Source organism: Glycine soja, chromosome 7 (genome assembly GCF_004193775.1).
Source record: "Glycine soja cultivar W05 chromosome 7, ASM419377v2, whole genome shotgun sequence".
Classification (NCBI taxonomy): domain Eukaryota; kingdom Viridiplantae; phylum Streptophyta; class Magnoliopsida; order Fabales; family Fabaceae; genus Glycine; species Glycine soja.
The window spans coordinates 18,815,483-18,839,096 of NC_041008.1; the positions used below are offsets into that span (position 1 = coordinate 18,815,483).

At 32.2% G+C, this 23,614-nt stretch overlaps 1 protein-coding gene and 2 pseudogenes across 1 annotated transcript; 2 read left to right on the forward strand and 1 right to left on the reverse strand.

The window, feature by feature from the left end:
* The first annotated feature begins 492 nt into the window (after positions 1 to 492).
* LOC114420474 lies at positions 493 to 8,972 on the forward strand (annotated as a pseudogene).
* A 301-nt stretch (positions 8,973 to 9,273) lies between these two features.
* LOC114419099 lies at positions 9,274 to 12,900 on the forward strand (annotated as a pseudogene).
* A 4,938-nt stretch (positions 12,901 to 17,838) lies between these two features.
* On the reverse strand, positions 17,839 to 18,681 carry LOC114417735 (transcription factor bHLH140-like). Its single transcript, XM_028382809.1, has one exon. It carries the CDS (start codon positions 18,606 to 18,608, stop codon positions 18,078 to 18,080), a length of 531 nt encoding a protein of 176 aa, XP_028238610.1. The 5' UTR covers positions 18,609 to 18,681; the 3' UTR covers positions 17,839 to 18,077.
* Positions 18,682 to 23,614: the final 4,933 nt, after the last annotated feature.

Genomic DNA, 23,614 nt, shown 5'->3' on the forward strand with positions numbered 1-23,614 from the left:
CATGCAAGATTCTTTAGAGGAACAGGTGATGCAGGGAAGCTTTGTTCCCCATGGTCGTCAGGATATCGTAAACACAACTATTGGCAGACCTGAGCATCTAGGACGTGTTCGTGTCGCAGGGACATGTGTCACAATCAACCAATACTTTGGACAAGCATCACGTAGCTCAAGCACTTCGCCGCCATCAATCACCCAACAACAATTGGCTGACATCATCGGTGACCTCAAGGATCAGGTACGAAAAGAGGTTGAGGAAGAAAACAAGCAGCAGCAGGAGGCGTGGAGGAGGGAAGTTGAAGTGTAACACAAGCGCAATTTGGAGTTAAAAAAATCAATTAAAATAGAGTTATCTCATATTGCATCACATCAATCATCCCCCTAGAGTCGGTAGAAATAAAAGTTTTAGGTGCACGTGTGAGCACAAAGGGTAGTTGCACTGAACCAGAGACAAAAGGAGTAGCTAAAGAGCCTTCTGATGTTGTTGTGGACCTAATGGGCTTGTACGTAGTACACGATCAAAGTACTATGCTCGTGGCATTGGGAAAACTATACGACACTTCATCCTCCACACACAATGTGCCTTATGCAAATGACGTGGTTAGGGTGAGTGTTGTCACAGTTTACCACGGTGACGCTCAGATCCCTTTTTTGATGTCAGAGGTTCGGTTTGTCAGCCAAGCTGTTGGCATATTCGTCGCTTGGCCGAAACATCTATTCAAAGTGGTATCTCATGAGGTTATTTATTTTTCCTCGGAAAGCATTTGTGATTTTGTCGTAATGAATTACATGTACACTAACTGTTATTATCATTAACCTTGTAGGATTCGCAGAAGCCTTTGCCCAACTCGGTTGGATCGGCTGAAAGGGGCACTACAATGGCTGCAGTTGATTCCCTGGGAGAATTGGTGAAGAACTTATTTCACGTTTACCAAAAGCCAGTCGAGTTATCGTGGGACGGGGTGAAATTTGGGATACCAAATTCAAAAAATGGGTTTTTCATCACACATGCAAATGTTACTGAAATCATTTTAGGTGACAAATGTTTAAACATGTCTATACTACAGCTGTGGATGATGTAAGTAAATTAGATCTCCTTATCTAAGTCATAATTAATTGTACTTACAACATTTGGTTAACAATATTCTTTATCGTGTTTCAAAAAGGTTTATGAATGATTGGAGTACAAGCATAGGTTTTTCCCCAGTTTATGGTTTCCTTGAGCCGCATTCTATACACAACGCAAAGGACAGACGTCAAGAATGTGAACAATACATAGAAACGTGGGTCAAGAAATCACATCGAGAAGTGTACTTAGGACCTTTCTTGAATCAGTAAGTAAATTCATGTCACTGTTGTGAAAAAGTTTGCATTATAAATTCGTTAATTTTATTTTGTTCACTTCAGGGCACATTGGCAACTTCTTGTTTTGTGTCCATGAGAGAATCTTGTAGTTTGGTTTTGTTCTTTACGGAAAAAGCCTGATGTTCACATCAAGGCTGCAATTAACAGGTAATTAGAAAGCTTAAAAAAATGTACGATTTACCAGTTGTTATGTAGCAACAAAGTCTTCTATATGTTATATACGTTTTTGTTATTTTCGAAATTAGTGCAATGAAGAAAATATTCACTACTCTGGAAGGCAAGGCGGATGGTCCTGCACCTCGATGGATTGAACCAAAGGTATGTCATTATTTCATCAATAGGTATTTGAAATTAGTACCATGTCTAACAAAAAATGAGGCACCTTAATTGGGTATTTTAAATTTTCATGTAGAGTCATCTTCAAGCCGGAGGCTATGAGTGTAGATACTATGTCATGCATTGGATGTGGTGCATATTTAGTGGCGGTTTGAAGAACGAATGGAATAAGGTAAGCATACTATAAGAATAAGTAATCAGTTTGTTGGTATGAAATCCTACCTCAATGGTTGATGTACAAAACTAATTTAATATTTAACATTTTGTAGTGGTTTTCGGATGGAACAACATTAAACAATGACACCATGACGACACTACGGAAGAAATGGGCAGCCTATTTTCTACAACTTCAAAACATGGAAGTTAGACAAATTTAGATGACATAGGAACATTGTTGTTTGGAACTTAATATTTTCATTGTTTATTTTTCATGAATAATTATGGTCATGACATTTAATTCAACATTATTATATAAGTCTTTCTTAATATTTTATGTACCTTAGTCATTGTACAATGTTTTCGGGTTGCGATTTGTACTTATCCCCATAGGATAAGTGTTTTTGTTGTGGCACATTGATTGAGTTCAGGTTAGCGTTATCCGCATTATGGTACTCCCTTTGACGGATTGTGTAATTAAGAAGAACAAAAATAAGGTACATATACTGCCATGACTTTAGGCAAATTTATCATGGGACTATATATACCCTCTTGTCAAACAAGGCTGCCACCACACTCATTTCTTTTTCTCTATCTTTTGTTCTGCTCAGGTCGATCTACCTACCTTGGTTCTTCTCTATTCTGTTATTTGAGTGAAGCACAAAATGACCATCCTCATTGAGCAACTTGCCCTTGGATTTGATGGCTTGGTGTTTTGAAAGGAAAGAAAAGCCCCCAATGTCAATTTTAGATTTGATGATGAGCCAAAGAATGTTGGCATATCAGAGACAAGCTCCAATTTATTCTCTTGTGCTTAAGTAACTGATCTTTTACATAATATCATGGGGACATAGATATGTATGTTGATTCTTGTAGATCATGGGTCTTTGGAGAAGCAGCAGTAACAGCTACAGAACAATGGTGTGTCACTTATTCAATCAACACGCAAACCCACGAAGACGCTGAAGGAGAATGACAGGTTTTTCCATTGGATCTATTGTTTCTGCACATATCTTATGTTAGGTAATTTTATATGGTATTTTCAATAGTGTCCCTCTTCCATGTAGATAGTAGTAAGTTTGTTGAGCTAGGGTAGTTTATGAGGATATGGAAGGCAGGTGAATATTTTAGGTTGCTTAACGTTAGTGGTATGATCTTGAACATTTTGGCTTGTTTGTGTTTCAGCATGCCCAGTATGTTACCTTCCCGTGGATGAAGCCATTGCACTTATGCCTAAGCTTCCGTCACCTTCTCCAGTACTTAAGAACTTAGCATTTATCTATGAGGAAACTCTTAGCAGGAATGGTGAATTTGGTGGTTCGAACTTTGGTGGATATCCTATTTTGAGGCAAAGAAATGAATCTTTTGATATGTGAGAGTCAATGAGTGTGCACTGTGGGTATGTTTCATGTTTTGTTGGATGTTTCCCTTCTGTATATCTATGAGTACTGAAGAAGGGTGTTTGTGGTTATAATTTGTTTGTTTCAGTAATAAAAGGTATTTCTCCTATCCTTTTACTCACATCTGTCCATTCGGCATCTACAATGCTAACATTCGAAGAAAAATTATTACTTTTTATGTATGTATACATCATTCACATTTGTAAGAGGAACTAAACCTGATCACAACACAGGATTTGACATGGATGAAGATGACCTCATTGAAATGGAGCAGTGTCACGACGTAGTTGATGCATTAGCCATATTTGGTTTGTATTATGTGGTTTTTGCTTTCATTTAGATGTTTAATCTGGCATGTTGCTAATGAATTATATTTGTTGCTCAGGAAATTTTGATGAGATAAACGACCCAACAAATATAAGTGATTATTCAAAGGAGACAATATGCTTCCTTATGTTTGTAGATGAAGAAATAGAGTCTAATTTGAGGAGTTCTGCCAGGCTGGGGACCAGAAAGAAGATTGGTTTGTGGAGAATTATTGTTTCTCATAATCTTCCTTATACAGATCCAAGAGGCACAGGGAAGGTTAGAATTATATGCAAGCTAGCACCATCAAGAAATTAGCATTTTTGTTGTTAGTCATATACTCATTTGTTTATGATCTGATTTAAATAATTACTATTTTCTTTATGATTTGATTATTGCTTTTCTTTTCATTCAAATATAACTTTTCCTTTTGGTTTGAATTGAAAATAACAAAAATATCTCAGCCAGACACTGTTGTATTTTCTTGTTGATAAAATAGTACTTTTATGTACTTGTAACTTAAGCTATCTTTTCTGCAGATTCCAAAGCTTCTGTTGCATAGAATGGTTCCAAATGCCCACTATTCTATATGGCTTGATAGAAAGCTTGAGCTTCTTGTTGATCCATATCAAATCCTTGAAAGGTATATTTCAGTATTGCTCTTTAATACAATATACTGATTCATTTTACATGTGAAACTTGTAGATCATATTTCAGTCCTACATTCATACATCATTTGATACGAGATTCATCTTTCTAATTCTTATCGTCATAGATACAGTATACTGCATGTGTAGAATTGATTCAATTATTTTATTTCCACCTTAATGGTACTGCTTACAACTACAAATGCACTGAGTTATGAATCTTGATATATGCCAATAGTATGTTTTATTGAACTTACCAAGAATGGTTATTTGTGTCATAACATGCCATTATTATATTTTGGAAGTTCGACAATGTGATTTCCTTCCCACACAACATGGCATCTTACTCTTTCTAGACCATCAAAGGCGTCTATATTTGTCTTTAATTGACATGTTGTGGTGAATGTAAGCATAGTTTTAATGAAGAAAACTTATAACTGGTCTTACAATAGAGAGTTTATTGCATTTAATATGGTTGTTAAAATTCAAGATGTGGAACTACCTCTATTGCCTATTTCAGTGGATTAAATACCAGTAGGTAGTCTTTAAAGAGCATAGCAATGAAAAGTGAGGATAACTTAAATCTGAAATTTAAAAAACCCTGTTTTTGGTCCTGGTTCAAATTTATCCTCCATAAAGGAACAATAGCTCTATTCAACTCCTAATAAATCATGTTTGAGTCATTTACTTTCTTCCTTAACTTCCAGGTCCTAAGATACCATTTAGATTGCTATATCTAGAAATTCCCATTTGGACTAACAAAGCTATGCTCACACAGAGTGCAAGCCTAAGACATGCTATGTAAATCAAAACATTGTCATGTATAAGATTAGATCAGAGATCTTCATCTTAGCTTGCTCTTATTATGAATTAAGATAATAAATTGTCTCCATGCAACATAGGCATTTCTTCAAAATGCAAATTGCTATTTCATCAACATTAGTACTCATTAGGAGCTAGCATAAATAGAGTTTAGTTATCACCTTGTAGAGCTAACCACTACAACATTTTTTTGTAGGATTATAGCTTCATTGTTTTTGGTTTGAAGTACTAGAATCTTGGCAATTGCCTACTTTAGTGTATGAAACTATTATTTGGATACTAAAATTTAATGATTAGCAGCTTCTTCTGTCCACTGCTCTATATGTTGGTTTTAGCATTTCCTCTTTAGATCTTTTTGTTCCTCCTGCTCTATGCCAAGTCTTGTTTTCCATCTTGGTTGGGTGGCTATTGACAATTTATAATGTATCTTGCATGAAAATCAAGGTTGAGTTTTTATTGGATTTTCATATATGCCTTTTGGGGTATATTATCCCTGAATATTATTTATTAAGCCTCACATAATCATACCTATGGTGACTTTGTACTAGGTTTATGTTAAATTTTCTTGATAGAATACATGTGTTGGCACATTAATTGTTGTCATCCTTATTTAGACTTTTGTGGAGGAAGAATGCAATTTTTGCAATATCTAAACATTATAGATGCTTTGATGTATTTGTTGAGGCCGAAGCAAATAAAGCTGCTGGAAAGTATGAGAATGCCTCTATTGACTTTCAGAATGACTTTTACAAGAATGAAGGACTAACTCCATATGCAGAGGCCAAACTTCCTTTTATAAGTGGTAAGCTAAACTTCGTGTTTCCTTGTTGGATGAGATGCAACTGGTTCTAGTTCATTTTCATTTCTCAACCTTTATGGCTAATTTGCAGATGTTCCTGAAGGATGTGTAATAGTATGAGACCATGTTCCCATTAGCGATCTTTTTACATGTCTTTGGTTCAATGAAGTTGGCTGATTCACTTCTAGGGACCAGATTAGTTTCTCAACTGTCAGTGACAAACTTTTGTCCAGGGTGGATTTTCATTTTCCTTGTTTAATTTTTGGCTTCTTGTTTAATTTTTATGCTATCAGTAGAACTACAAAATATATGTGATTGATTGGAAAAATATGAAACTAGAAAATATAATTAATTGATGGCATAAAATTTAATTAATTTCATATTGTCATGTGTTTATTGCAGGGACAAGGTATTTCAACAACTGTTTGAACACTGTAAATGTACAAAAAAATAGATCCAATTAGAAAAAAAATACATTTTATGTCAATTCTGTCGAGACTGTTGTAGAATGCAACGCATTCTAAGACAGTCACGTGTCAATGATCGTCTTAGAATGCATTGCATTCTACGACGGTCACGTGTCAAGGACCGACGTAGAATGCATGTCATTCTAAGACGGTCGTTGACACGTGACTGTCTTAGAATGCTATGCATACTACGTCGGTCCTTGACACGTGAATTCTACAACGGCCACGTGCGTAGACTGTCTTAGAATGCATTGCATTCTACGTCGGTCACGTGTCAAAGACCGACGTAGAATGCATACCATTCTAAGACGATCATTCTGAGACATCGACGTAGAATTATACACATTCTAAGACGGTCTACGTGACCGTCGTAGAATAGGTGAGACCTTTTGACGACGTCGGCTACAACGACGGTCCTGAACGGATGTAGTAAGCCTTAAATAACCGATGTAGAATCCAGCTTCTCTAGTAGTGTCTCTTTATGCTAAAACATGATATTCAACGTATAATCCAACATTAATATCAGTCACAATTCAAAAATGATATTGTAATCCCTAATTCCTTAGATGAAAAGACATAAGTTTCTCCATTAAATGTTAATCTCGTGCACTTTTAACAAAAGAAATTGTTTTAAGTTCAATGACCCAAAGATAATCATTACCTCTCATCTTATTCCCAGCTTCGAGGTTTAATAGACATTTTAACACAGTTCAAGAAAAAAAAATTATTTTCCAATAACAATCTCATCCAAGAATCAAGATATGAGTGGCTAAATCATAACAGACATGAAACATAGAAGTAAAAAATTAATATTGAAGAACAAGATGGATATATAACACTATTTCAAAAATATACATAAAAGTTAAGGTTCAGATACAATCTAATTCTAACAATTGAGGGTTTAGCTACCCATGTCCATGAATAACATCCAAAAGCAAGAAAGATGAAGGACCAATGGAAGAAAAAAGTTGGGGAAGAAAAACTTTAGTAAATGAGCCATTTTTACAAAATGAGAGAGCATGCCCAAAAAAATCTACACTTAAAGTAAGTGTCTCCTCAAGTTAAAAACTTTGGACTTAAACAAATATTACAATTTTGCAGTACTACAACTTTGTCCAAATTCAACTTAAACTAAAATTGTTTTGATTAAGTTAATTTTCTTATATAATTTTCTTTTTTATCTTCTCCAAAAAGGAACTTCAATCTGGGTCATCCAACATGTGAAATCTAACAAAATAATAAGTTAAAGAAAATAAATTACAACTTAACAATTTATATCGGAAAGACATAAAAAAATTCTTAAATAAGAGAAAAAGATGAAATAATTACTTAAATTCATATATCTCAAGTTAATTATATTTTGGCCATTATTACTTTTAAAGATGGAAAAAGAAGTATTGAAATGTTGATTTTATTTACTAATGATTGATGGTTTGAAGTACTGTTTTAATTTGTAATATGAAGCATAGCCTTGTACTCTTGTGGTGTATCACTTTATGGCACAACTTGTGCTTTAAACTGGTTTTTAGTTTCTAATATTGGCATTCGAGCTCCATCTGTAAATTAAGTTACCTGTGTCTATGTTACTACAACAATGATCAAGGCCGGTTAGTAAAAATTGTGCAAACAAATGTTTGAATACTCTGCGACTTTTAGTTCTAATACAATGCTTTAATTTAAAGTGGATAGTGGATTAGAAATAGGAAAATGAATAAAATTGAAAAGTATATAGAATATGCATACATATTACTCAATAGGTATGTATATGTTTGACTTCTCGTTGAGTCCGCAGAATGACATTTCATAAGAATTAGGGACATATTTTTCGTCTTTGTTCATGGATTATTTTGAAAACATGTGTTACCGTAAAATCAACGACAACTCAAATATGTCCTATATTTACACTAGATTGGTATCACCCTGCTCAACATAATTTTTAAGAAATAGTTATTACATTTTTTAAAATAATTAATATCCTCCAAATTATAGAAATTTTTATTATTTGCTTACATATTTTTTTGTGGTAGAAATTGTTATTACGTTATTTTATGATTTGAAACAAAAAATTATTTTTCCTTTTAAAAAAATATATTTTAGTATTAGTGTATATACAAGTGAAGAACAGGACAATTAATTTTTATCGTGTACATTTCTTTGCCCCAAAAATAATAAAAGCAACATATTTATTGAATTTGGAATAAAATAGTGACATTTATAATTTTATCTAATCCAAGTGTCTTCAATAAATTCGATTGAATTTTATTAAAATCAGAATTTTTTTATTAACCATGCAATTCTAAAATTATTTCATGCTACCTCTTTATATAAGTTGCCAATATTGCCAACTCCATTTAACAAGCTCAGCTGCCAACAAAAAAATCTTCAGACAAGAAGTGACTTGGAAAATGAACCCAATAATGGCAACTTTGTTTTTCTTTCTTGTCTGGTAAGGATAATTAATTGCAAACGGCACACGGCGAAGAAAAATATAGAAAAAAAAAAAAAAAGACTGGCACCTTAGGACGTGGTTTACTTTGACTTGGCTTCACTATCTTACACTTTTTTTCTGTGGCTAAGCCGTCTCTCTCACTCAACTTTTCTTCTGCATATAATTGTGAGTTGAGTTATTCTTAACATGTGTCCAAATGCAGGTGCACCTCTCACCGTTGGAATGTAATAAAAACACATAGATATTGTATTTAATTGTATTTTTAACCCTTTTTTCAATTTTACAAATTTTACCCTCAATTTTTATTGTGGTGTTATTATTTTTGTTAAATATTAGATATAATTTAATTATTAGATCAAAATTACATAATTAAAATAGCGGAGGGATTAAATTTGAAAACAGAAAATAGGGGTACAAAATTTGTGAAATTGAGAAAGTAGGAGACCCAAAAGTTCAAAGTTTATTTTGTTTATATCCAACGGTCACACATATAAGTCGCAAAATGCTGCTAGCTTAGAAATAGCATTGTAGAATCACTTTTGATGACATTTCCTTGCCAAATTGCATTGTAACATAAACACTGGAAAACAAAGGGTCTATAGCCCATCATTAGCCTGTTCCCTTCTTCAGCCTATGCTGTTTTGGTTCATTGCGTCTCTCTCTCATAGAGTCCAATGAGAAATCCCCATGTTTCATTCTTTTCCATCATATTCTGCTACTGCTTCTGGATATACCACAGTGTTTACTTCACCGGGGTTTCTGCCCATATTGTTGAGGATCAACAACAATCACTGCTCAAACTGAAGAACAGCCTCAAATTCAAGAATGAAAATTCTACCAAACTTGTGTCCTGGAATTCAAGCATAGATTGCAGTGAGTGGAGGGGTGTAACCTGTGATAAGGAGGGACGTGTTATTGGCCTTGACCTGAGTGGAGAATCAATCAATGGTGGACTTGACAATTCAAGTACTCTTTTCAAACTGCAAAATCTCCAGCAATTGAATTTGGCTGCTAATAACTTGGGTTCTGAGATACCATCCGGATTCAACAAGTTGAAGAGATTAACATATCTGAATTTGTCGCATGCAGGCTTTGTGGGGTTCCTACCTGACAAGGTTGGTAACTCTTGATATCTCTTCTGTTTCCTATTTATATGGTCAGCCACTGAAACTTGAAAAATTAGATCTACATATGCTTGTCCAAAATCTTACCATGATTAGTATATGGATGGTGTAAGTGTATCAGCTCAGGGAAATGAATGGTGCAATGCTTTGTTGCAGCTGCATAGCCTGCAGGAGCTAGGCATGTCAAACTGCAATCTTTCTGGGCCCCTTGATCCTTTGCTGACAAGACTTGAGAATCTATCAGTCATTCGTCTTGATCAGAACAATTTATCATCCTCAGTGCCAGAAACCTTTGCTGATTTTCAAAATTTGACAACCCTTCACCTTAGTTCTTGTGAATTGACAGGAATATTTCCAGATAAGATCTTTAAGGTAGCAACGTTGTCTGATATAGACTTATCATTCAATTATCATCTATATGGATCTTTGCCTGAATTCTCAGTTAATGGTCCTCTTCGGACATTGATTGTAAGGGACACAGAGTTCTCAGGGTCAATACCAGCTTCTATAAATAATCTTAGGCAGTTATTCGTCATAGATACTTCTAATTGCTATTTCAATGGAACACTGTCGAGTTCAATGTCAAGACTCAGGGAACTCACTTATCTGGATTTGTCATTTAATGACTTCATTGGTCCAATTCCGTCCTTGAATATGTCCAGGAATCTCGTGTATTTAGACCTCTCACACAATGATTTCACAGGTTCAATCACTTCTGTTCACTTGGAAGGCTTACCAAAACTGGTCCAATTTGATTTGCAGGACAACTTCCTCAATGGAAACCTTCCTTCGTCAATTTTCTCTCTCTCATTGCTACAAAGTATACAACTTTCCAACAACAACTTTCAGGGTCAGTTGAATAAATTTTTAAATATCTCTTCCTCCGTGTTAGAGATCCTTGATTTAAGTAGTAACGATTTAGAAGGGCCCATTCCTACAGATATCTTTAGTCTCAGATCACTTAATGTCCTCAGACTATCTTCAAACAGGTTAAATGGCACATTGAAGCTAGATGTGATTCAGCAACTTGAAAATCTAACTACATTATCTCTTTCACACAACGAATTGTCAATAGACATGAATGTTACAGATGTAGGCATAATATCTTCCTTTCCCAATATGAGCAGTGTAGAGTTGGCTTCCTGTAATCTGATAGAGTTCCCTAGTTTCTAGAGAAATCAGACACAAATAACAACTTTAGACCTCTCAAGCAACTATATTCAAGGATCTATACCAACATGGATTTGGCAACTTGACTCTCTTGTTCAACTAAATCTTTCTCACAATTTGCTCATAAATTTAGAAGGAGCTGCGCAGAACACTAGTTCCAATTTGAGGCTCCTTGACCTCAAATCTAACCAACTCCAAGGGAAGCTTCCTATATTTCCAAAGAATATAATTTATTTGGACTATTCAAGCAATAACATTTGTTTCACTATTCCATCAAATGTTGGTACTTATCTGTCTTCCATAATTTTCCTGTCTCTTTCCAATAACAGTTTATCTGGGAATATTCCTCATTCCTTGTGCAATAATTCAAATCTGCTAGTTCTGGATGTTTCCTATAATCAGTTCAATGGGAAAATTCCGGAGTGCTTAACACAGAGTGACACACTTGTGGTATTAAATCTGCAACATAACCAGTTCAATGGCAGCATTCCAGATAAATTTCCACTATCTTGTGCTTTAAAGACTCTGGATCTCAATAGTAATCTATTGAGGGGCCCAATTCCCAAATCTCTAGCAAATTGCACATCATTAGAGGTGTTGGATCTTGGAAACAATCAGGTAGATGATGGATTTCCATGCTTCTTAAAAACAATATCCACACTGTGTGTCATGGTTTTGAGGGGAAACAAATTTCATGGGCACATTGGATGCTCTCATACTAATAGTACTTGGCATATGCTTCAAATTGTTGATGTGGCTTTCAACAATTTCAGTGGTTTACTTCCAGCAAAATGCTTCAAAACTTGGAAGGCAATGATGCTTGACGAATATCATGATGGATCAAAGCTCATTCGCATTGGATCTCAAGTCCTTATATATAGTGGTATATATTATCAGGATTCTGTGATACTTACAAGCAAAGGTTTACAGATGGAGTTTGTTAAAATCCTAAGTATCTTCACATCTGTTGACTTCTCATCCAATAATTTTGAAGGAACGATACCAGAAGAGCTTATGAATTTTACAAGACTTATTTTTCTCAACTTGTCACATAATGCTTTAGCAGGCCAAATCCCTTCATCTATAGGGAATTTAATACAGCTTGAATCATTGGACCTGTCTAGAAACCGTTTTGATGGAGAAATTCCCTCGCAGCTTGCAAGTTTAAACTTCCTCTCATACCTAAACCTTTCCTATAATCGTCTGGTTGGAAAAATCCCTGTAGGTACACAGCTTCAATCATTTGATGCATCTTCCTATGCTGGAAATGCAGAATTATGTGGAGTTCCTTTGCCTAAAAATTGCTCTGATATGAGCAATGCAGAAGAAAAAGTGCCTGAAGTACATACAGATTTTGGAGTTAAGTTTGACTGGACTTATGTATCAATAGGAGTGGGTTTTGGCGTTGGAGCAGGATTGGTTGTAGCTCCATCATTGTTTTTGGAGATTCTGAAAAAATGGAGCAACCATAAAATTGATAAAGTTCTCCTTGTCGTTCTTCCAATGTTTGGTTTAACTTGGATACCCATTGATGATGATGAAGCAGAGGAAGATACTGAAGAAAATAACTCGGACATGGAAGAGGAGTGTGACTACAATGAGGAACAAACTATTTTGTGCCATCAAAGGTTTCAAGGGCGGTATTGTGTCTTGTGTTCCAAGCTTGATATCCGTAAGAAGAAGGTAATTCACGACCCAAGGTGTACATGTTACCCCTCACCACCCATTTCAACATCAACTTATCCAGATTCATATTCTTCTCATTCACACGCATGATGAAAACATGATCATCTGTTTCTTTTGTTTTTCCCTTCATTCTTTGTTCAGATTACATATATGTACCTCTCTGATTGTTCCCTTTATTCTTTGTTTTCCCTTTATTTTATTTTATTTTTCTATTTTGCATGCACCTACACATAGAAAATAAACCCAAGGGTGGCAAAATACAATGAGAGAAAGCAACCATGTACCTTTGATTTTTTAGATGGTTTTTTGTGGGTATTCTATGATTAGAAAACTCATTGAATAATGGAATGTCAATGCTCTCAGTCAGGATTATCATCGAACATTTGAGACTCAATAGTTCACTGACTGAACTGCTGCAACGCTTATGATTTTGCACAATTGCACGCACCTGTACCAGCCTTTTCTCTGGTAGGAAAATGGCTAAATAATTAAAGAGTGCAAAAATTACGTACATGAAAGTATTGATGGAGCAAAAGTCGTGGTTAGATTTTAAAGATCGTAGAGGTTTTAGAGTAGAGGGAAAAAGTGAGTGGTGTGGGTAGTTAAGCAAACATGGGGTGGTATCCTGAAAACTATTACTAGAATCCAATAAATAAAGGGGTTTGGGCATTGTGAAGATTAGGTTCATAATTGGAGATTAGTGCGTCACAACTCACAACCAGGTAAGCTACGCAATTACATCCTTGTTTTTGTTTCCTAAATTAAATGCACTACTAGTTTTTTCCTTGCCCCAAACCGAAGTATAAAAAATGCAAATCAGCTGATATAGATAGATGTGTTTGTGCAACCAAAAAAAGCAGATGTATGTTTCTAATTAGGAACACATCTTTAACATACAAATCTAAATCTATAACGGTTAAGAGGAGAAATTACCTAATACCAATAAAATTATTATTTAAAAAAGTCACATAATTTTGTCATTTGATCCTAATTATTCATGAGTGTTTGTATGGTTTAGATTTGTTTTCTCACCCTTTTATTATAATATGTTATATGTTAAAGTGTAATTTTTATTTTCTTATTTTTTTTAAATCCACGATTTTACTTTCTTATTTTTTAATTTAGACATTTTGTGATTCACTTTTTAAAAAATATGTAATTTTTGTTCTATTTTTCAATTTTAGGCTAGACTATGTATCTTTTTAATTCTTTTTTTAATAAATTAAATTTGTTAGCAATTTAATAATTCTTAAAATTTTTTATGATAGTACATGGATTAATAATTGAAATTGGTTACCAGAATCAAAATTATGAATTTTTAAAAAAATGGGGGACAAAACATCTCAATTAAAAAATAGAAAATTAAAATTACAATTTTTTTAAATTTAGAGATGAAATGTCTCAATTAAAAAATAAAAAAACTAAAATTACAAATTTGAGAAAATAAGAAAACAAAAATTGCATTTTAACCATATATATACATATATGAAGTTAAGATAATCTAATTTATTTGGTTAAGTAGTGTATATGAATTATTATAAATATTCTCTTCATATGTATAAAAGGAGCATATTAAATTAAATGATAATATTTCTTATTGTGAGAAACAATAGATAATATAAAACAATTTTATAATAATATCTAATTATAAAAATCATATATATAAATTTATTAATTTTTATAATAATTAAAAAAATATTTTTTATTGCTGGACAGTTACACGGATAATTACATAACAATTAAACTCCAAGAATTACGTGTGTAATGTCGGTGAGAATTAAGTTATTCCGGAGGTAATTTTTTATAAAATTATTTCGTTCCATAAGTCTCTGTGCATATTAAATTTCAATAATTAAATATTTTGATAGTATTTTAAAAAAATGATCAGGGGTGAGCGTGGTGCGGGTTCGGATGAGCTTTTCCTTGATTTTTCACCCAAAAAATAAAAAAAATATATTTATCTAAATAATACATCCTAAAAATTATTTATACCAATAATACAAATTATTCTTCATAATGAGAAATCGTCCCCTTTAAATTAATTTCTCACCTGCAGTTTTTTTTTTTGTTTTATGTAATTTAGACATCAGTTTATGAGAAACCGATTTCTAAACTACATTTTTTTATTTTCTTTCACAGGTTTAAAAGAAATCAATTCAGGGAGAACCAATTTCTAAACATGATTTTTTTTTTGTATTTCTTTTATTTTTTTAAATTATTTTTTCTTTTTAATTATCTATATGCTAGTATAAAAAAAGAAACTCTCATAAGTTATTAAATGAAATTTTGTATAACTTTTACACTTTTTCTTAAAACTACATTGTTATTTTATTACCTTGGATAATTCAAATCACTTTTTTTTTATTTTCACTAAATAACTCTAATTATTTTTACTAAATCATTTTTTATATTTTACTGCATTCTAATTATTCATGTGTAAAAAATGTAATTATTCATTATATATGAAATTTAATTAATTCTCTTTTTGTTTGTTTTATCTTGATCTTTTTATTATTTTTAGGTTCACTTAATTTTAATATCATAGATATATTTAATTATAAAAGGTCAATAAAAATAGAAGCATAAGTTAAAACAATATCATTCATTAAGTTTCTTTAAGGTAAAAAGTACAAGATTTATAAATTAAAAATATTAATTTCATTGTTATATTCATTTTATATAAAATAATATGACTAAAGTTATAATATGCATACATATAAAAAAAATGGTTAGAATATGCTTGTTATACTAAAAAATTATTTTATGTAATTAATTAAATATAAAATAAAACACACACACAATCTTTTTATATAAATAAAAAATTATGATTATTTATTTTAAATATAAAGTAAGGATATAAAATAATAGGTAAACTATTAGGAACACTTACACACATTCTGAACATTTACACACATTTTGTTGAACACATCCCTTCATATATTTAATTTAAAAATATTTTACTAAAATGAAATAAAGTTGATTTAAAAAAATTATTTAAAAATAGCAATATTTAGTATTCAATTACTTTTACATTAAAAAAAAGATTGAACAATAGTTCATCCTAACATACATTTCAATTCCTTTGTATATTCATTTTATTTTATTATTAAAATATATATTTGAAATTAAAACAAAAATATATATAATTAACAAGTTAAATTGAACTAAAATATTTAAATTACAAAATATATATAAAATTACCAGCAATTGAACAAAATATTTAAATTTGAAACAATACAACAAAATGTTTAAATTACAAAAAATATGACATAAATTTAACGTTGTTGGCTTAAGTCTATATGATGGGGATAATTTTTCTTTGAATAGTCTGGGATGCAACTTACGGAACATCATTCGGTTGACCCGATTCTCAAATTTCCATTTTGGTGTGGATACGAGAGGAGACAAGACAATTCTTAGAATTTCTTTTCTTGTTTGGTCAAGGCGAATCATTGGCTCGTGATACGATGATCAACATGCTTTGTTGTGCATTCTCTAAATAATTCTCTGTATACGTTGGAGACACTTTCCAACTTATACACATGATGTATGTAGTTTATGTACTTATGTTCATGGTTAGCATGCTTACAAGCAACAACATGAGAATATGGCATGTGCAATTTCTAGAATTTGGCACATTCACACTGTCTTTCATTCAGCCTGATCGTGAAATCTCCAATGGACCGAACCTCTCTTGGGTTTATTGTGATGCAATCCTCCCAAGGAGGGGACCCATCACTAGAGTCATGGCTAGGGGACTCCAAGAAAATTGGATCAGAGATGTAGGAGAAGGCTTTAGGATTCTTATGAATCTTAGGGTAGATTTTGGGTTCATGGGCTAAGTATGAGCCTACTTATCTTTGTATATATTAGATTAAGATTTCATTATTTTTGGATTTTGTATTTAGGACTCCATAGTGTAGGGAGGGTACCCTAGTAATATAAGATTTATCAGTCCTTGTATTTTAGGACACCTAGACTAGTTTTTGTATTATGAGTAATTTTGTAATTTCATATGCATTAAGTACACTATTTGATGTGTGTGTGTTGGGAAATAAATTTAATTGAATTGGGAGAAGCTCAATCCAATTAAATTTTGGACCATCCTAAGGGGGAGCTGAACAATATTTACTTGCTACACCCCATTGTGACACACTTTGTGTATGTCCTTCATACTTTAAATGTCTCATGACACCTAAACACACTTAGTGAAGAACCTTGGACTTGATCTTGGATTAGTGGGCTGAACCATAACTAAAATTTACTAATCATAATTAGTGGAGTGATAAAAAATTTGAGTTTAAGCCTTTTGGTTTCACTTTGTAATTAATCAATACTAGGATTAACGACGTCTTAAAGAAAAAAAAAAGTCATTGGACAAGATTACTGCTGAGAAATCTGTCTTCGAAGAGAACATTAGTAAGTATCGAACTTCAAATTGAGTTTTTAAGATGGAAAAATCTGCCATATGCATAACTGATGAACCATATATGGAACATAGTTAACTAAGTAGAACTGCTATATATATGCACGTACATATATAAAGGTGGCCGGTATAAACATCTAAAATGCAATTGTATAAGTACTAAGTAGAACTGTTCGGGTGGAATTTGATGAGATTAAGAACTCCCCATTGCATCTAATTTCTCCTAGTAAGGCTCAAGTTATTCTTTAAATTAACATGTGTCATGTATGTGTGTGGCATGTAAGACATAGTAATAATCCAAGATTAGAGAAGAATATGACGACAAATAAAGTGGCCCTTTCGAACTTTTTGGCCTTCTACGAATTCTCTTATACATGTCATGTCTTTTTCAAAAGCTTAGCAGAACGCAAATAAGCATGACTGAGCAAGACCATATTGCGTAATTTCTGTTTGGATAATTTTATTTCATAAATAATTATAGTATAATAAAAATAAAAAATAAAATACATTAACTTTTTTATAAATTAAAATTAATTTATACACTTAACTTTTATAGAAACATTCTTATATAACTTCTTCAAAAACTATAGTGGATAAGTTAATTAATTTTAACATATAAGAAAAACTTAATTCATTTTAATTTTTTATTTTTTTTCCTGTAAATATTTATGGAAAAATTTACTTAAACATGACCTAAGAATAGCGAGTACTTGTGAAAATAGAGAAAGACACTAACATGCAAGAACTAAATCACATGCATGATCTACACATTAATACTGCTAAGTGACTCACATAAGATGTAGCAGTTTAACCATTACAAGTTCACAGCTAATACTATATTAACACTACATTACTAAATAAAGAACTGAACATCACATTCACATAAGTCATGTAAACAAGACAATACACTAAGCTGGCCAAAATATTTCATGGTGGCATGATGGCATCAAAGGTGTTAAAATCTTCTTCACCTTGAAAGTAGCACTGTGACAGTGGTAGCTGTGGTAAACTCTGCTGATGATGATGAGAATGCACCGAAACTGAAGAAGGGTTTTGCTGAAGGGAAATATTGGAGTGTTCATCAGGGAAATTATTATACTCTGCGGGGAGGAACAGTGGAGACTCATGATGATCAACATCTACAAAGTCTATCAATGCTTGGTGGAGCAAAATCTCTGTCTGGAGGAACTTGACGTAGTGAATGGCACACTCCAACATGGAAACAGTGTCCATCTTGCTCCCACCAGGGACCATGCTCTGAAGGATCTTGAACCTGTCACTGATTCTGTGCCTTCTTTCTCTGGCTGCCACGCTTTGTGGATCAGTGGAAAGCCTCACTCCTCCTCCTCCTCCTTTGTTACTTTTCCTCACACCTTTTTTCTCCCTATTGCTCTTGTTGGGGTGCTTGGAAGATGATGATGACCCTTCACAAGAGGTAGGGTTATTGATGCACTCCATGTAATGCTGCTAACTTTTGCAAAAAAGTACTGTTGTAAAAGAGGGTAGTGAAAGGTCTCTAACTGGCTTTGAACTAGGTAGGGGATGTAGTTCCTTTTATGTTGTAACACATGTTTATATAGCATGAAAGATGTGAGTGATGAGTGAGTGACATTGGAAATCAATGTTATATATATATATATATATATATATATATATATATATATATATATATATATATATATATATATATATATATATATATAAAGTTAAGATGAATTGGATTTTAGAAGTTAAACCTTAATTAAGACTTAATCAGCATTAAATGGGATATTTATAAATTATTCACTAATAAATTTTTTATATCAAAGTAAACTTATTTTCTCTTGAGATATGAATTCATTCTTTATTGATTGAACTAACATTTGGTGGATATCACTTATTTTGAATGAGGAATGGAAAAGGTGTCAGTCATGTGAATCAGTCCATAAAAAAAATATGTGAATCAGCCATCTTTGGCGCAGGATACGGCAGATTTAGGTAGGGACCCGGGGGCTAATTAAGGCCCAGTATCAGCTCATTTTCTTTTTGCTTTTCTCTTTGTGCTCTTTTGGTTGTGTTGGTTCTCTTCAGTCACTGCCTTGTATCATTTCTTTACACTGATTTGGGTGATAAACCTAATTAAAATGTACTTCTGTTATAATATTTAGGTTATGTTTGTGTTTTTGGTTGGGAGGCTTCCAGCAATCATTAAAAATAAAATCCAACTATTTGAGAGTTCTGTCTTAAAACTTAGTTCAAAGTAAAAGAAACTAAAGGGAGGATTTGCTTTTACAAACTCAATGTAAAATTCAGTTTGTAAAATAAAGTCCATTCAAATTTAAATTTATAAATTTTAATCTAAACATATGCCTAATATTTTTGTGGTCAAAATAACTTACAGTTACAAATTTTACTGAGGGATTTTTTATATTAATTCATTTTAAATATCATCTAAGTGAAACATGCATTGATTGAAAATATTATATAGTTTAATGATTATGTTAAAACTAAATATTTGAGTTAAATTAATCAATAATTCCGTGAATTATTTAAGAATTTTTAATTAGAGTCTCAAACTTAAACAAATATTGTAACTAAGTCATTGATCTTGTAATTCTTTTAATTGAGTTTCTACAAATTTTAAAATCGCTACAATTTATTTTATTTTGTAATTTTAAGCCTTCCTAAATTAATTCAAGAAATCTAATTATAATAAACTTACAAGATTTATTAAAATTTTTTAATTTAAATATCTAATTTAAAATTCTCAAATAATTTAAAGACTTACTAACAACTTAACCTAATATAACCTAATATGTATAAAGATTTTTCGAATTTTGTGTATGTCAAGTCTTATACTTTCATTAATTTGAGTATTAGACACACTTCTACCACCCTAGCTAATGTTTAACTGAATGGTTAAAGGGGTATCCTCATTTCTTCGACTATTAATTAGTGGGACAGATTAAATCTATTGTGACATTATAACCCGGCCCACCACAGAAAGAGGGCAACAACATTAACCAATTGACAACTGACAAGTGACAGAGATTAATTAGGCCATCTGTTTGTCTTTGATTACAGTGGTCAGTGATCATCAAAGAGAGAAAGCAAGGAATTGTTGGGGGGTCCTTCCTCTGAAATCGAAGCAAATGTTTTACAATAGCAAGGGTGTCTAAATCCAAGGACGAAATAAACCATTAGTTGCCTGGCTTTATTATGTACGGTTTGTGCTTTTCATCCAAAGGTTATACACTGTTCGTTAAAAAAGAGAATAACTATGCATGTTATTTGTTTTTTCTCTCCCTTCATTTCATTTGGATGTTTCTTTCAAAGGGAAAAAAAGAGCTCAAGGTCCAATCAAGCATTTAGCTCTTCTTTTCAAGAAAAAAAAAATTGTTAAACCAAAGTTTATTTGAACCACTACCTTGTATCAAAGTTTTGTTTAAAAAACAATAAAGAGGCTAAGCAAATATTACTTTACCTATTAAAAAGCTATGTTCAATATTGAATCTATACAGGAATTTACATATAAATAAGTAATCTTACATATTTAGGATCACCTCTAAATGGCTTTCACACTACAAAGGCTATACTTTTAAATTTTCTTTTGCGGGGTCTTTGTTGGGGCTATCCTACCCAAAAAGCAGTGTTTTTATGTTACAAATTAAATTTTTTTGAAACCCTTTTACAATCACAAAGGGACCCTCCATGCATGGTAGATTTGGACAAATTGACAACATCTAAAATTGCTTTTTATTTTTTTTTTCAAATTGATTGAAACCCTCTCTATCTGTTGGGTCACACGGGCAAACTTGAAGAATCTGTATAGTAGCTTGCTGTAAAGTGGTTTAGTAGTTCCATCCTTGTGGTGGTAGACATTACAATGCTGCAGGATCAGTATTTGTTCTGCTCCACAAAGGGTGATTGATGGCAGAAAAAATATCCCAGAAATACAAGCAAGATTTAAAAAGAAAAAAACTCAGCTACCTCTTTTTTTTTATTATTTTATAAAATTAACTCAAGTAGCTAGTCTCATCAAAAGTTAAAGTCTAATTTCTCTCGAGATAATGATCTGTTTAAGAGACTGATACTGATTCTTTTTAATAAATATTTTCTTATATATACAAACTTAAAGATTAAATTTCCAACCATATATTTAAAAGACAACAATTTACTAATCATATCACAAAATATTGGTTTGGAAAAAACAAGTTACAAGCTGAAAATAATGCTTGTGACTTGCAGGAAATTGTGAACATGTTTTTAGTAAGGGACAGAGACACAAAGATAGAGCAGAAGCACATGTAGCTCCGGCATTTCAGTGGGGGTAGATAGAACTCTAGTTATGCTTACTTGTGCATATGATCAAAATCCCCAGCTTTACTTGTCCACTCGGATTTGTTGCTCATCTTGTCAAACACATATCAAGTTATCAATTTCTGCACCAAAATATATGTTATAAAATCTAATAGACATGTATAAAGGAGTAAATTAAGAAATCAATTACCCTACCAATACCATTTCTTGATTAAATGTTACTTCTTTCTTCTCTCTCTTTTTCTGACTAAGAGTACATTCGATTGAAGAAAAAGATAATAGAAAAGAAGAAAAATAAACAGTAAAAAGATGTAAAATCACACTTTTACCTTCTACTTTAATTTAAATTTTTTATCCGAATTCGTTTTTTTCATTTCTACCAAATGGACCGTAAGTGTTAAATAGGTTACAATTATATTCTCTCTTAGCTGTTTAGCTAGGGTCCCTCAATTATTTTTGTAGATTTTTTCTCTCTTAATTATCTTTAAGAAAACAGTATGATCCTCTAATTTTCTATGTAGTGATGATGTTTCCTATTTCCATTTTCCACACATGCAAATGCCTCGTGAGTGGGGGTTAGCTATTGACTGGACTTGATAACGAATCCAAATGAAAAAAAGGTGAAAATATAAATCAAGTAGGTGAGCTAGGTAGCCATTGGATTTGGGTCCCACGCATGGAGGGTGGTAATAAAACTGTGTGTGTGTGTGTGGTTGCCATTTGCTTTATATATGTTGGTGAAACATGGCTCTAACAAGGATCTGGGAAGGGGGGAAAGAGGCCCTGTTCGGGACAGACACAGATTGTCTTCAACTATTTATGGTGAGTGGGGGGAGGCTGCTTCATACTTATGACTAGTGACAGTCTTTTGAGTAACAGAAACGTTACCAAAAGGACCATGGAACGTTATGCACTTCTTCCTAATGGACTAGATGTGTGTCTTATAGAGAAAACTAGCACTGCACTCCCTTTATGGACAGTGACCCTTTTGACAAAGCTTGGGTGAAAAAACAAGAAAAAGAATTAGGTCAACCCTCTTATTGATTCATACCACATAAGTAGAGCCCATAAAAATAGAATAGTTATAATTTGAGAAAAGATAAATAAAGTTGAATGTTGGGTTATCTGATATAAGAGAAATAAAGTATAAATAATATCATTAAGTTGTTTGGTTTAGATGAATGAAAAAATAGAGTTACATAATTGTGTAAATTTATTATTCTACCTTTATTATACTTGTGCAGGCAAATTGTAAATAGTCGATTAAATTGATGAATTTACATAACTCAACAATCAATTATAGTTAAAGCAAATGAATTTAGCACCAGTTTCACACAACAACAATGGCATTGAAATAGGACGACACAAGCTTCAGACAACAACACATGACCACTAAATAAGAAATAACAATATTTATTTAGCCATAAGCGGCCCTTTATTCTAATACATCCTAACTAGCCTAAAATTAAACTAAATAAATTAGATAATAAATCTTCAAGCATCCTTAGTTTCAATAATTTTGTCTTCGTGCTATAAAAACAACTAATCCCAATGAATAAAACATGTCACAATTATAAAATATTTCTAGCAACTTAGTTATCTAAATAAGATAATTAAGATAAGATGAAGCCAAATAATTGAAGGACCGGAGCAAAGGTGTAATTTTGGTGACTATGGTTATGACTCTTGAGGGATTTTGTTAGGTTTTCAAGTAATTATCTTCATACTCGTTGTCATTGCTTGAAGGAGCACGGCAAAAAGCGATACCCCACACAAAAAAGTAAAGACTGTTTTATATTATTTATTCGTATATCTCTAATAAAACATTTTTTGAATAGTAATTATAAAATATAAAGTATTTTTTATTATTAAAATTTATTTTTAAAATTTTTATGTATCTAAATCTAATATAAATTTTATACAAATACAAATATATTTATAAAGATAGTATTTTGAAAATAAATATTTATATAAATCAAAACAATATAAGATATATATTAATACTTTTAACTATGTTTATATATCTTTTAAATATTTTTTTCACTGCATATCTTTCAAATATTTATATGCATATATACTAATGGGAGCATCAATGGTGAAAGAACCGATTGCTCTGTTACGACAATGTAAGCTTCATCTATAACTAATGTATATATTTATAAATA